We start from the raw sequence: 14343 nt of genomic DNA, 5'->3' as shown, positions 1-14343 counted from the left end.
CAGAGAATGATTCTGAGAGAAAACGTTTGCTAATGAAACAAACGCTACTTTCATGCATCTGATTATCAGATAAATCTCGCGCTCTTATTTCAAGGTCGTTAATGCTGTGGTTAATTTTAAAAGTTTCCTTCGTATATTCGGTTCATCCGCATTGTTTAAACACATTTATCATTCAATGGATCTGTGCGTATGATTTAGACACTTACATTTCTGCTCCGTCCATGCAATAAATACAGCTGTCGACGGCTCCGGTAACTCCGTCGGTAAGATGCAGAGAGCCATTGACAAACTACAGAAAAGTAAAACTACTTCACGTTAGCATTACTGGCCACGAGTCCTATAGATCACACGTCAGCTGCTTCAGAGACGAACGGAGCGCGAGCGCAATCCTGTGACAGTCTCACAGGCGGTAAACAGTGGAGCGCGTGAAGGACAGATAAGAGGCACGATTCAGAACACTCTTCAAGGTCTCCATTAATTCATGTGTGTAGTAATTTATGTGTATACATTTTGAAAGCATTGAATCGCAATAGAAATCGCGATTCATTCGATTCTTAGCATTTTGAATCGATTACTGTCCAAGATCGGTGATTCACGATTCAAAAATCATGTTTCAAGATCGATGCATATGAATCGTCAAGGTTTGAAATCGATGCATCGAGAAAACGAGTGAATCGTTACACCCCTAGTAGGCAGGGTGGGCTCCGCTACCTTTGCATCTAAGTTAGATCTCTTAAGAGCTAGTGGCAAGTCCCTCTCACTTCCCATGCCTCTGAAATTTCTGCGTTTGTGATATCAGATCACTTTATGCAGTACAAGGTTCTAGCATTTAAGATGCAAAATTCCCTCGCTACCTTTCAATGCCTGATGCAGAGGGTCCTGGCAGGTGTTACAAATTGCGAGGTCTACATAGATGTTGTCTGTTCAAGTGCCGTTCGTGGGAAGAACATGTTAAAGTGTAAAGAGAGTGTGTTCAGTAAGTTGGCTGCAGATTTGCTGACTTTAAATGCTGACAATTGTGTACTACATGAATTCTAAAAAATTCATCTGGGAGCATGACTGTTCACTATATTTTGATGCAGAGAAGAACCTGTTGTGTAATGCTCCTCGACCCTTGGCCCCTAGTTTTGAAAAGTAATTTACACAGCAGGTGGATGCTAGTGCCACAGGGGCAGGTGCAGTGTTATTGCAAGAACATGAACATGGTGTCTCCTATTTTTCAAATAAGTTTACATACTATCAGAGGCACTATAGTACCATCGAGAAAGAGACTCTTGCTCTCTTATTTTGAAGTTTGCACAGGAGGTGGTGCAGCTCCTCCTCTTGTGTACACAGTTCACAACCCCTTAACTTTCCTTGCCCAGATGTCTAATTCAAATCAACGCTTGATGCGATGGGCATTAATTCCACAAGAGTATAAAATTGATCTTCATCATTTGAGAGGCTCTGAAAATGAGATTCCTGATGCACTGCCAATTCTCCCAGCTTGCCAACAATGTTGTTAGGATGTGTCCAATACTGTCTGAAGAGAAGCCCAGAGAGTTAGGGTTAGGAAGCTAATGATGATGGAAAAATGGGAGCTAAAGGTGATGTGGAGGCCCAGTTCATTGTAGAAGTGAAGCTGGATTTAGATGTTCCTGTGTTGAACAAGCAGCGAACAGGTGATATAGAAAAAAAATTAAGTGAGTGAGATGAAACTAAAAGAGCTTAAAGACCTGCAACAACTGCAAAAAGTGAGGAATTTGTCAATGAAAATATTTTTCTCTTAACAAACTGTGTTGTTACATATAGAAATAACATTCACTTGTGCACACATATACTCTAATACATGACACTGCAGTGATCAGAAGTGCAGATTATGGAAGGCATGTCAAAACTTAAGTGCTCAACTCAAGAACTACAGAGAAAAATATATATAGCAGGTGTCTCAGAAAACCTAACAGTGACACACTAACAGGAATTCACTGCGGATTAGATTTGTGGAAATCTCAGACTTTTGGGCACCACTCTATCTGTTTATAACAAAAAAGTGTGATTTCTACACACGTTCAGTCATTCAAAATCGGCTGATAGTCAGGAGTTAAGGATTCACTTCTATCCACTCTTCATTTGGTCCTTCATTATAAACAATGAAACACTTCCCCACAGAATTGGTCAAGAAATAAGAAGTAAGCGCTGCTTACACAAAATCAGTGAGAAATCAAATTAGAACCAAAACTCCTTGAATGAACGCACAAACACAGCAGAATCAAATCTGCTCAATGACAAACAAGCTCGATTAGGTTCTGTCAAATGGCTCTGTTCAGAATAGGCAATAGTATACTAACATAATATTACTATGTAATGAATATTGTACTCAGTTTGTTAAGATGCTGAAGTAATGTATCCCACATTACTTGGCTTTCCATTTCGAATGAACTGAAACTACAGGCACAAGCTTTTACCTACTGTTTAATCAAACTGCCAAACCCTAAAAAAAAAAAAAAAAACATAACATATTTACACAAAATTGAATTAATTTGATGATAACTGATATGCTGCTCGTTAAATTAAACATGCAAAGTAATTGTTCTGTGACAACAGTATAGCATACCACTGTGTGCACAACAGCATTCATTCCTACTTCTGTTTCACTCGAGTCTATACAGTGAGCAGTAATATTACAGTAAGTTAGTACTCCATTCTGAACACAGCCAATGATTGATATACATCACAGTTGTAGAATGTTACATTCCATTTCCCCACAGCAGATGCAGCCCAATATAATCTGTTAGTAATTCATATACATAATTCGGAATAGATATAAATCTGTGTGTAAATATACACACTGTACATACATCATATTGAGCCTACTTCATTGATGACTTTAACTTCATTATAAGATCTGCTCTGTTTTATCAAGTCTTAAACAGAGCTGACGGATGGATGAATGGGTGGGTGGATGGACGACCGGAGGTCTATAGGTTACTGAAGAGTTCATTTTTCTTGTTCCAGTCCATGGGTGGAGCTCTCTTACTGGAGCGTTTCTGGTGAGCGCGCTCTTTCACCTGCTGCAGGGACAGATTGAGCTCTGGGATGGCAGCTATGATGGACGGCTCCTGAGTCTGAGAGGACGACAAACAAACGGAAACTCATGAATAACCTTTTCAGAGTCTAATACAAGCATGTCCTCAAATGACAGTGGGATACTTGTACTTGAACAATACGTTTTCTCAATCAAAACACTTATGAAGCCAGAAATGATTTCACCTTTTCATAAAGGTTGACAATTATTTGGATACTTTCAGAAAAATTCTATACTATGTTTAAAATATAATACCAGCTGCTTATGTAATGCAATGATTAATGCCAAACAGTAGTATGCTAGGTTGTTGCCACACAATCACATTATGTTTAATCCTGCAAAAAAAAAAAAAAAAATTCTTTAAGCGTGTACAAGTGTACTTGCAGTATAAAAACTCCTAAACTAGTAGATCACTGAGAGTATGCTTCAATAATTTCATAAACTAAAAAGTGGGCTCGAAGCACATAGCTAGCAAATTAACAATAGCTAGTAGTACAACAATACAGTACACAATAGAATTCCACTACAAACGAAAAAACTTAAAATACATGGCAAAGAATACTTTTATAAACAAAAAAATAGGTCAATTTAGTACACGTACAGTACAAGTATACTTCCAGTACACTGATATTAGTATACTTGCTATATAAAGTATATTTGGAAAATCTTTTAAGTACTTTAAAAAAAAAACTTTTACTTTAAAAAACTTAAAGTATGCTTCTTTATTGTAAGTATAAAACATAATGCATGTTTGATTCTGTGAGTGGCACACACACACACACACACACACCTATATATATATATATATATATATATACACAGTGATATATCCTGTTAACTGTGACCCGTCCCCTTGGTGGGACGCCTGTGTTTACTTCACTATATTACAATAAATTCCTAATTTAATCATGACAAACTATATATCGTTTAACTCTTAAATTTATATTTTACCAATCTTTTTTGTTTAAAATATTTTAGGAAAAGTAATAAATTAATTTAAGGCAGGAGTGCACCTCAAAAACCTACATCTTATCAGGAGTTCTGACCTTTGTCAAAGAAAAGAGTATTTTTTCCTTTTTCTCTATCACACTTTAGAAATCATCAGAAACTATATATCACTTGAAAACTAAAAATCTCAAAATTCATCCTTTGAAACCCATTTTAAATTCATAAATTGCATTACCATGAAATTGGTACATCAAAATCATGTTACAAAATGTGAGTGACAGTTAACAGGATATAAATTATTTATTTATTAATTTTTTGATGTAAAATGTCTTAAAGCTTGGCATTTCGGTCAAATATGGCAACAAAAAGTCGTTAAAAATCATGCCTGAAATTACTTCTACTTCATTTGCCATCCAGGAGCAGTTGAGCGCATTGCATTATTGGATTGCGTACCCAGTATGCAGTGTGTAGTATACTCAATATCTCTCTGTAGTATACCTAATATTTTGGCACCTGTTGTAACAGGTCACCTGGGTTTTCTGTTTATGTAGAAAATTAGCATATTCTGAACATCATAGGTCAGTCTCACCTCAGGGGGCGGAGTCCCAGTGGGCGGAGTCGTGAGGGAGGCGTTAGAGGATGCATTGGAAGGAGACGGACTGATTGATATCTTCGAGTCCTTCAGCTCCACCTCTTTGGCCACATTTCCGTTAACCTGAACAGCAGACAGTTTCAGTAAATAGTCAGGAGGCTCAGTGCATCGCTGTGTGCTCTAGGGGTCAGACTTGAGCTGGTAAAGTGCTGAGCGTCAGCTGCAGTGTGTGGGCTGACCTCAGGCTGCTGGAGACTGAGCTTCATTAACTGTACGAGTGGGCACCATTAGCCAGGCATCAGTACTGCTCCTCTGACAGGTGACAGCGCCCCCTAATTCCCTCCTGCCAGCTACATCTGACACGTCACCCATTAGCCACCCAGAGGCCTGTACGTTCCTCCACAATCCTCTTTAGAGAAACCATCCCCACAGTCTCTAAACTAACCAACTCAAGCAATGAGAAGACGCCTGACACCTGATCTGCTCATGTCATTGAATAATGGTGAATTTATGTAGGAGCCAAGCTGTAAATAAGTCTTACAGGCCATGGACTTGTATTCTGCCTATTTTATTTATATATAGTAAATACATATTTTTGTCTGTATGCCAGAGTGTCTTGCATATTAGTGTCAATAGCGCAGGTCATTGTTTCTCTAGTGGCAACAAATACAGCACAAGCCAGTCTGTGTCTCACAGTGAAACTGCACCTGCCACAAAAACGTACAGATATATCATGATTGTGTCCCTTATGTTTCATTGTGGTGGCATAATGTGAGAAATATCACACATAATAGTCCCGGTGGAAAAAGAAACAACTTTAAGCAGGGTGTGATTTGAGCTGGATATTTGAATGAGAATGTAATCATTGAAATCTTTATGTAAATATGGTATATACATAAAGATATTGGCTGTTTATTAGTACTTCTAAAAGCACTTATTCATTTCTTATGAGAAAAAAAGGCAGACTTGTGAGATAACCTTGTTTTCTATATTCAGTGGGAGTAACAGGCTATACTGATCCCTCAGGATTATGGTCAATAAAACACTGTCTTGCTCTTCACTTGCACTGCATGCAGTCAAGAAATCTCTACTGTGTGCCACTAACTCACACATTTCAGACCAAAGTAATACAAATGACTCTCTGTTAATGACAGAGGCCTTTTTGAATAAGCCAGAGTGAAAACAATGAAACCCGTTTGAATAGAGACTGAAAACTCTGAATAGAGATTGATCTTCAATCTCTAATGGGCTTCTTTCATGCAGTGACCACTTATCACTGGCGTAATCAGAAATAATTGCATTTAATACAGCCACAGACTTCCCTTCATATTTGTCTAGAGAGCTGACTTCACTAAACAATATGCTAACATTTTAATAACAGGCATCAAATCATGCAAAGGTCTCCATTGACTTGCTCTAGTGTTTTTTTTCTGCTGTGAGAACCTAGGTTCAGACGCAGGTCAACACAAACAACTCAAGTTGCTGTATTTATTTAGGAAAAAGCACTTGGGATAACAGATGAAACCCAAGCTGGTAAGTGCACTTTTCTGAAAACTGAGAAACAAAAGAGATCTCAGTATCCTTGTACTCCATTTGCTATCTTCTGAAATATCTTCTTTTAGGTTCAAAAGAAGGAAGAAACTAATTTAAAAATTTTTGGATGAGCTATTGAACCTTAATTAACCTTAAATGCAGCCTGCTAGTATTCTATCATCGGAGTAGTTGTCGTACCTTGTCCTCCATGTCTCCGTTGACCACAGGTTCAGGCAGCGGTCCTGCGGGCAGAGAGAAGCAGAACAGGTCAAACCTAGTACATCTGCATCCTTCAGATGGACACTTTCTCCAACACAGAAGAGCTAGTATGACATTCACTCCCTCTCGGGTTGCAGTGAGGAGATGTCGACTCCGTTACATACTGTACAACAGGTATGTACTTCATTTATTATTCAGATCACCATCATCACTGTGGTGAGAGCGATGGTACCTGCCCTTACGAAAGGAAAATATATTTACCAATATATTTCTTAAAAATTCCCTTTTTATTTTCTAATATATTATATATTTGAATACATTGAATAATATATTGATGATACATATATTATATAATATATTGCAGAATATACAAATGATTGCCGCTTTCAATATATTGCAATATATTGGAAAAAATAAATATTAAATCCCATTTATAAGAATATATGCCTAATATATTACATGATATTTTCCAATATACTGCAATATATTTTTGTTTAATAAGGGTGGATACCTGGCCACCCCCGCAATACCATAGGGAATAAAATCTAGAGGCCTTCATCCTGGATTACACATTCACAAATGAACTGACATGAGAGACGAAGGATGTATGTAGAAATCTGCCGAGACTTGCTTGTGTAAAAGAAGAAGTGCACTTACTTTTAAAAAGAGTATTTTTACACACACTTACTGTTAAGTTAACATGCACATTCAATACATTTAAGCATACTTCTTGCTCACAAGGGTTGGCATGATAGTGTACATGTATAATGCACATAGAAGGCGATCGCACTATGCCTTATGATGAGCACAGGGAAATAATCCAAGATATAATCATAAAACAATTAACACCAAATTTAATTTAAGAATAATTAAAGTATATAAAATTGAATATTTACTCATTATTTGTACATTTTACAGTTACTAGATAAATCAAGGCATTAGCTTAGCAACACGCTAATTTCTGCCAACATGTGCTATTTATATGACAGAGTTGCTGCCTATCAATATGGTTTCAAATTAGTCACTTAAAAGCCTCTATTTAAATGATGCCTTAGAAAGAGGATGTTTATACTGGCTCACTAGGTTTAATAGGAACAGAGCTGACATACAAGCTTTTTAGTCGAGACAGGTGGGTGATCTTCTAGTTATGTGTTACAGACATACAGACAGTTCGCTGTACTCAGCTGCACGTGAAACTTTATGTCCTTCCTTGAGTCCCTTCACATACAATTTAGATTCTATTTAATAGATTTCTTATACATTTTTGACAGAAATGAAAACGAAGTACAGTGCGTTCAATGGATTGTACTGTCGTTTACCAACATACCTACTGTTCAGCTAATTAAAAACGCCATCAAACAGTTGTAAAAGTACTTTGTGCAAATGACATAATCTAGGACCTTTATACAGTGAATGCCATTGTAAAGACCATATGTCTTTCCATCACAGTCTTGTTTTCATCCACATTAAATTTAATATGGTGTCTAACCCTATTTAGGGCTATCACTTTTAGCCCTAGTAGGCTGGGATGATTGGTTTACAATAAGCAGTTTTGTCACATGCTAACACATCCAGAGTGTAAGGGTTATACTTTCCAAAACAAGTGTGAATATGAAAAAGTGTGCATTAATTCTTACTTATGTTAAAGAGAGAGAGAGAGAGAAAAGAAAACAGCTGAATTTACAGCTGTGTGGAAAACAGAATACTATCTTACTACTGAATACTGCACAGTATACATACAGTACAGTGCACATATACTGCCTACACATTTGCAAAAACACTAGAAGAAATAATGGGCAATGTTCTATGCAAAATTGTTGGCATATGACCTGGCATCCAGTTGACATACATAATTAAATTTTGTAGAAGCATATTTAGACTTTCCATTCAAATAGATGTTAAAAAAGATTAATTCTGTTTCATTAGTCTCACTGAAAACGGATGATCACCTGGAGAGCGTTGCAAACTATATACTGCAGAGACAGTGTAGGAGTAGTATCTTATTATGCTATATTTAACACGGCCAATTTGACTGAAGTGATTTGGAATAATCTGACTGAAACCGTTTAATTGGCTGAAAGAGCTTTTCAGTTTAGTGTGATCAGCCATGAGGAGAAACTCCTCAAATCTTTAGAGATTTATGAAGAACTACAATGTGTGAGTGTTTGCTTGCTCAGTATTTATGAATTGTGCCTTCCGCTACCAATAATAGTACAGCAGTTTAATTTTACACATTTAAAAATCATTGGAATTCACAAATTTTCAACAAAATCAGTGCAAAATCTTACGGACTCCAAACCTCTGAATGGCAATGTAAAAAACTTTTACAGCATGATTTTAACTGGGAACATTGTCTGAGACAATGTTCCCAGTTCTGTCAGATAATCCCACAGTCTGACTGTGAACTGAAAAAGAACTATTCACATCGAAACTCAGATAAGAGAGTGATTCTGGCAGAAAACATGGTCATGAGTATAAAATGACTCGGAGTGAGAACAGCAACACCTGAGACGTCTGAAAGCATTCGTCCGGTCAGTACTCCCCTTTTCGCTCGAACAGATGGAGTCTGTATGAGATGGAACTGATAAAATGTGATAGCAGCTAAGTAAAGTTTCCACTGTACTGACGCCAAATGCATGCTTGGTAAATAACATGAGTAAACATTGCATCTCTGCTCACTCATGACTAATCTAGTTGTGTCAAACACACACACACTCACACACACACACACTCTTGGTTTCCATGGCTGCTGTTGGCACTGCGCTTTCACTGGAGATCCTTGGCACTGAGTGACACAATGAGACGGACAAACTAAATTGCTTAATAGGAAACCCAAAACCAGCACAGAGAGAGATACCCGAGTGAAAGTAGTCAAGCATGCCCGAGTGACCCCTCCCGAACAATGACTCAGTGTCAGGCGCCACCAAGAGGCAAACCTGCTGAAATCTTCTTCATTTAGTGCCAGGTGAGTGTTTGGTTTGTACCTGTGAGGTGTTCTGCAGTGGGCGTCACTCGACACTTCTTGAAGAAAGCATCGGTGTCTGGATCTACGACCAAGAGTGTCGTGCTGTCACCCCCGGCTTTAATAGCGGCCACCACCTCAGCGTGCTGCTTCCCCTCCACCGAAACCCCGCTGACCTGAGAACAAACAATGACACATCTGAAGACATACAGAGACTCTGTGAAACACATGCTGGACTGAATGACTCACACCTTAAAAGAATACAGTCAAACCAACATTTATTCAGACACCTTACATACAGTATCTTAAGTTCTCACAGTTTATTCGCTATAGTGTAGAAAATGATAATAACATATCACAAGAACTGTGTCATAACAAATACATCTTAATAATGTCAGCTAACGTTGATAGAAAGGCATGTAATGAATTTGAATAGCTGTCAGCTGTTAAATGTAAGTGCACAATTAGATGATACCAATTTAGGTCAACCAATTATATTTTTCATTTACATTTTTACATTGTTCAGTCTGTAGCATACAAAGGTTGCATTAGAAATTAAAGAAAAACACTTAAGCAAAACATGGTCATGTCAAAGTGTCTGAATCATTTTTGGTCACAAATTTCTGTCACAGTTTATCTTCACTAACATAAATGAACTGTAGCGTCCTGCACCCACTAGTCAAAAGATATCAAGAATTATATCTGGTGTCTGAATAATTTGACATAAGTCTTATGGGTCTGGAACAAAATGAAAATAAGTAATGAAAGAATTCACATTTTCTGGTTGAACTATGCCTTAAGTGTTAAAAAGTTACTGGATTATAGAAAATTGCTTAGGATATACTTGTGACGACTGGGTGAAGGAGGAGCAGGAAGCAAGTGCAAGGTTAATAATGTTTAATGAGAATACGGAGACAATACAAAACTGGAACACAAATAACGCTGGGAGGAATGCACTGTCCAAGATGGTGATGAGGAGTGATGAATCCGGAAGGTGGAGGTGAGTAGGCAGCAGGAGAGGGTGACACAGGAACTGCGGGGAAGCGAGCCGAAGGTAAGTTGTGTTGCTTGATGGTGGTTGCAAAGAGTGGACGGGGTTCCGGGGAAGACACGGACATCCAACGCAGAAACACACAAGAAAGCAAGTCACGGGTTACAAACAGGAAACAACGCTCTCACGAACACAAGTCGCTAGACGAGCCATTATATAGGGATGAGTAATGAGTGACAGCTTTTTGCTGATGACAATTAACGGAGACGCCCACAAACTAATCAGTGCTGATGCGTGACACACAGACTTCTCCCACAAAGTGCAAAACCCAGAGATCATGGTTTACCAACCGTAACAGTACCCCCCCCCCTTAAAGAACGCCTCCTGGAGTTCCCAGGGCCTACCTGCTGATTGCAATCATCAATAAGGGAGTGATCCAGTATGTCCCTAGCAGGTACCCAACTCCTCTCCTCCGGACCGTAACCTTCCCAGTCCACCAGGTACTGGAATCCTCGTCCCCTCCGTCTCGAGTCCAGAATACGATTAACAAAATAGGTCGGTTCCCCATCTACGAGACGTGGCGGCGGGAGAACCAGGGTAGGCGGATTAATATGTGAATAAAACACGGGTTTAATTTTGGACACATGAAAGGCGGGATGTATCCTCCTGTACACTGGAGGTAGTTTGAGGTGGACTGTCACCGGACTAATGATCTTGGTGATAGTAAACGGGCCAATGAATTTGGGAGCTAATTTGTTAGAGACGGAACGGAGAGGAATATTGTTTGTAGAAAGCCACACTTTTTGACCCACGATGTAAACGGGAGGCTTTGACCGGTGGTGATCGGCCTTGGCCTTAGTGCGCTCCCTTACCCGGAGCAGAGTCTCGCGGGCTCTGGTCCAGGTGCGGTGGCACTTCTGGACAAATGCATGAGCGGAGGGGACCGCGACTTCAGATTCCAGACTAGGAAAAACTGGTGGCTGGTAACCTAAGCTGCACTGAAACGGAGAGAGGCCCGTGGCTGACACTGGCAACGAATTGTGAGCGTACTCCATCATAGAGAGTTGTTGGCTCCAGGAAGAAGGATTCTTGGAGACCAAACATCGCAACGTCCTCTCTAAATCTTGGTTGGCTCGTTCAGACTGCCCGTTACTCTGGGGATGATAACCCGAAGACAGGCTAACCGATGCTCCTAGTAACTTACAAAATTCTTTCCAAAATTTGGATATAAATTGGGATCCCCTGTCAGAAACCACGTCTACCGGGAGGCCATGTAACCGAAAGACGTGATCTAGGACAGTGACCGCTGTCTCCTTGGCTGTCGGTAATTTGGGCAAGGGAATGAAATGTGCCGCCTTCGAGAACCGGTCCACTACGGTCAAAATGACCGTCATGCCATTAGAGGGCGGGAGGGCGGTAACAAAATCTAGTGCGATATGTGACCAGGGTCTCGAAGGGACAGACAGCGGTTGAAGAAGCCCATCAGGAGGCCAGTTAGATGACTTACCACTGGCGCAAACTGAGCAAGCCAAAACAAAATCGTGGATGTCACGAGCCATAAGTGGCCACCAGAATCGTTGTTTAACTAACCCCTTGGTTCTGCTTATCCCTGGATGACAAGCAACGTTAGAGCAGTGACCCCACTGAATGATTCCGGACCGTAACTCCTCCGGCACAAATAAACGATTCGGTGGGCAACCGGGTGGAGGCGTTACCCCTTCTAAGGCCATCTTGAAATTACGAATGAAACGTCGATAGAAATTGGCGAACCCCAGAAACTGCTGTAGGGCCTTACGGGAATCTGGAGATGGCCAATCTATCACAGCCTTAACCTGGTCAGGATCCATAAGTATTCCCTCGGACGAGATGATATACCCTAGGAAGGGAACAAACTGTGCATGGAATATGCATTTCTCCGCCTTGACAAGAGCCCATTCTCGAGTAATCTCTGGAGCACTCATCTGACGTGTTGAACATGTTCCTGAAGAGATGAAGAAAAAATCAGTATGTCATCCAGGTAAACATATATGAACTGATCTACCATGTCTCTCAACACGTCATTAACGAGTGCTTGGAAAACCCCTGGCGAGTTGGAGAGCCTGAACGGCATCACCAAATATTCAAAGTGCCCTCTAGGGGTGTTAAAGGCGGTTTTCCATTCATCCCCCTTCCTGATGCGGACCAAATGATAAGCATTACGTAAATCCAATTTTGTGAATACGGATGCTCCCTGTAACCTCTCGAAAGCTGAAGACATCAATGGTAACTGATAGGTGTTCTTTATCGTGATGTTGTTCAGCTCTCGGTAGTCAATACAAGGTCGCAGAGAACCATCCTTCTTACCCACAAAAAAGAATCCCGCCCCCGCTGGAGAAGAGGAAGGGCGGATGAACCTCGATGCCAAGGAATCAGAAATGTATTTCTCCATGGCCTCCCTCTCCGGAATAGAAAGAGAGTAAAGTTTGCCTTTAGGCGGAGACTTACCCGGCACTAAATCTATCGCACAGTCATAGGGACGATGCGGAGGAAGAGAAGCAGCACGGGACTTACTGAACACCTCCTTCAGGTTCAAGTACTCTGCGGGCACATTTGATAACACCATGTTCTCTTTCTGAAAGACAGAAACAGGCACAACCGGACAAGCAGAAACCAGACAAGACTCATGACAACTTTCACTCCACAATGTGACAGTATTGGAACCCCAATCCACTCGTGGACCCTTTCCGGAGAGATGGGATGCCGTGTAGGACTGACTTGTCTACCCAGGCGGTTAATCCGAGCATCTACCCGAAGGGCGAGGTCGATAAGGCCATTTAGCGTTGGGGGCAGCTCGAGGAGGTAGATCTCCTTCTGAACAAGGTCGGCCAGCTCATGCAGGAATCGATCCCACTGCGCCGCCTCGTTCCACTGGCACGCGGCCGCCAGGGTGCGGAACTGAATGGAATAGTCCGCCACTGATGATTTTCCTTGTTTCAGGTCCGAGAGCTGGTGGGCGGCCTCCCTGCGGGCCGCGGCTCGACCAAAGACCCATTTCATCTCATCGGAGAGGGTGTGGAATGAGGCGAAACACGGATGTTGATTCTCCCACACCGCCGTCCCCCATAAGGCGGCTCTGCCATATAGAAGAGTAAGCGCAAACGAAACCTTGAACTCCTCTGTCGCGAAGGTGCGGGGCTGTAATGCAAAATGTATGGAACATTTGTTAAGGAAAGTCTTGCAAAAGTTTGGCTCACCGGAGTAACTCTCTGGCGCCGGAAGTAGCGGCTCTGGCCGGAATTGGTCCTGGGAGGTCTCCCGGGGGACGGTCGGTGCAGGCGGTGCGGTGGGCGCAGTGGGAGAGGTGAGCTGGTGAATCTGCTGGGTGAGCTCGGACACCTGTGTCACCAGCGCTTGGATCGCGCGTCCAGTGTTCACGATACTCTCCTGCTGCTGATCCATGCGGTTGACGCTGTGGTGAATAAATTCCGACAGTGAAGTGGTGCTCGCTGCTTCCATGGTTGGTGAGAGCGTTCTGTGACGACTGGGTGAAGGAGGAGCAGGAAGCAAGTGCGAGGTTAATAATGTTTAATGAGAATATGGAGACAATACAAAACTGGAACACAAATAACGCTGGGAAGAATGCACTGTCCAAGATGGTGATGAGGAGTGATGAATCCGGAAGGCGGAGGTGAGTAGGCAGCAGGAGAGGGTGACACAGGAACTGCGGGGAAGCGAGCCGAAGGTAAGTTGTGTTGCTTGATGGTGGTTGCGAAGAGTGGACGGGGTTCCGGGGAAGACACGGACATCCAACGCAAAAACACACAAGAAAGCAAGTCACGGGTTACAAACAGGAAACAACGCTCTCACGAACACAAGACGCTAGACGAGCCATTATATAGGGATGAGTAATGAGTGACAGCTTTTGCTGACAATTAACGGAAACGCCCATAAACTAATCAGTGCTGACGCGTGACACACAGACTTCACCCACAAAGTGCAAATCCCAGAGATCACGGTTTACCAACCGTGACAATACTGAGTATATAGTACTGTAT

At 41.4% G+C, this 14343-nt stretch overlaps 1 protein-coding gene across 1 annotated transcript in view; it reads right to left on the bottom strand.

The window, feature by feature from the left end:
• Positions 1-2435: 2435 nt before the first annotated feature.
• The window catches only part of LOC132141161 (Na(+)/H(+) exchange regulatory cofactor NHE-RF1-like), a 32000-nt gene continuing 20092 nt past the window's right edge, over positions 2436-14343 (bottom strand). The window contains exons 3-6 of the mRNA XM_059550451.1: positions 9341-9494; positions 6336-6379; positions 4602-4727; positions 2436-3104 (exon numbers count right to left, since the gene is read on the bottom strand). Of these exons, the coding sequence (XP_059406434.1) occupies positions 2958-3104; positions 4602-4727; positions 6336-6379; positions 9341-9494 (471 nt within the window). The 3' untranslated portion in view covers positions 2436-2957. The remainder of the gene's footprint in view (positions 3105-4601; positions 4728-6335; positions 6380-9340; positions 9495-14343) is intronic.

This window comes from Carassius carassius, chromosome 1 (assembly GCF_963082965.1).
Source record: "Carassius carassius chromosome 1, fCarCar2.1, whole genome shotgun sequence".
Lineage (NCBI taxonomy): Eukaryota > Metazoa > Chordata > Actinopteri > Cypriniformes > Cyprinidae > Carassius > Carassius carassius.
The sequence above is the reverse complement of the archived record's forward strand: the minus strand, read 5'-3'. Positions and strand labels throughout refer to the sequence as shown.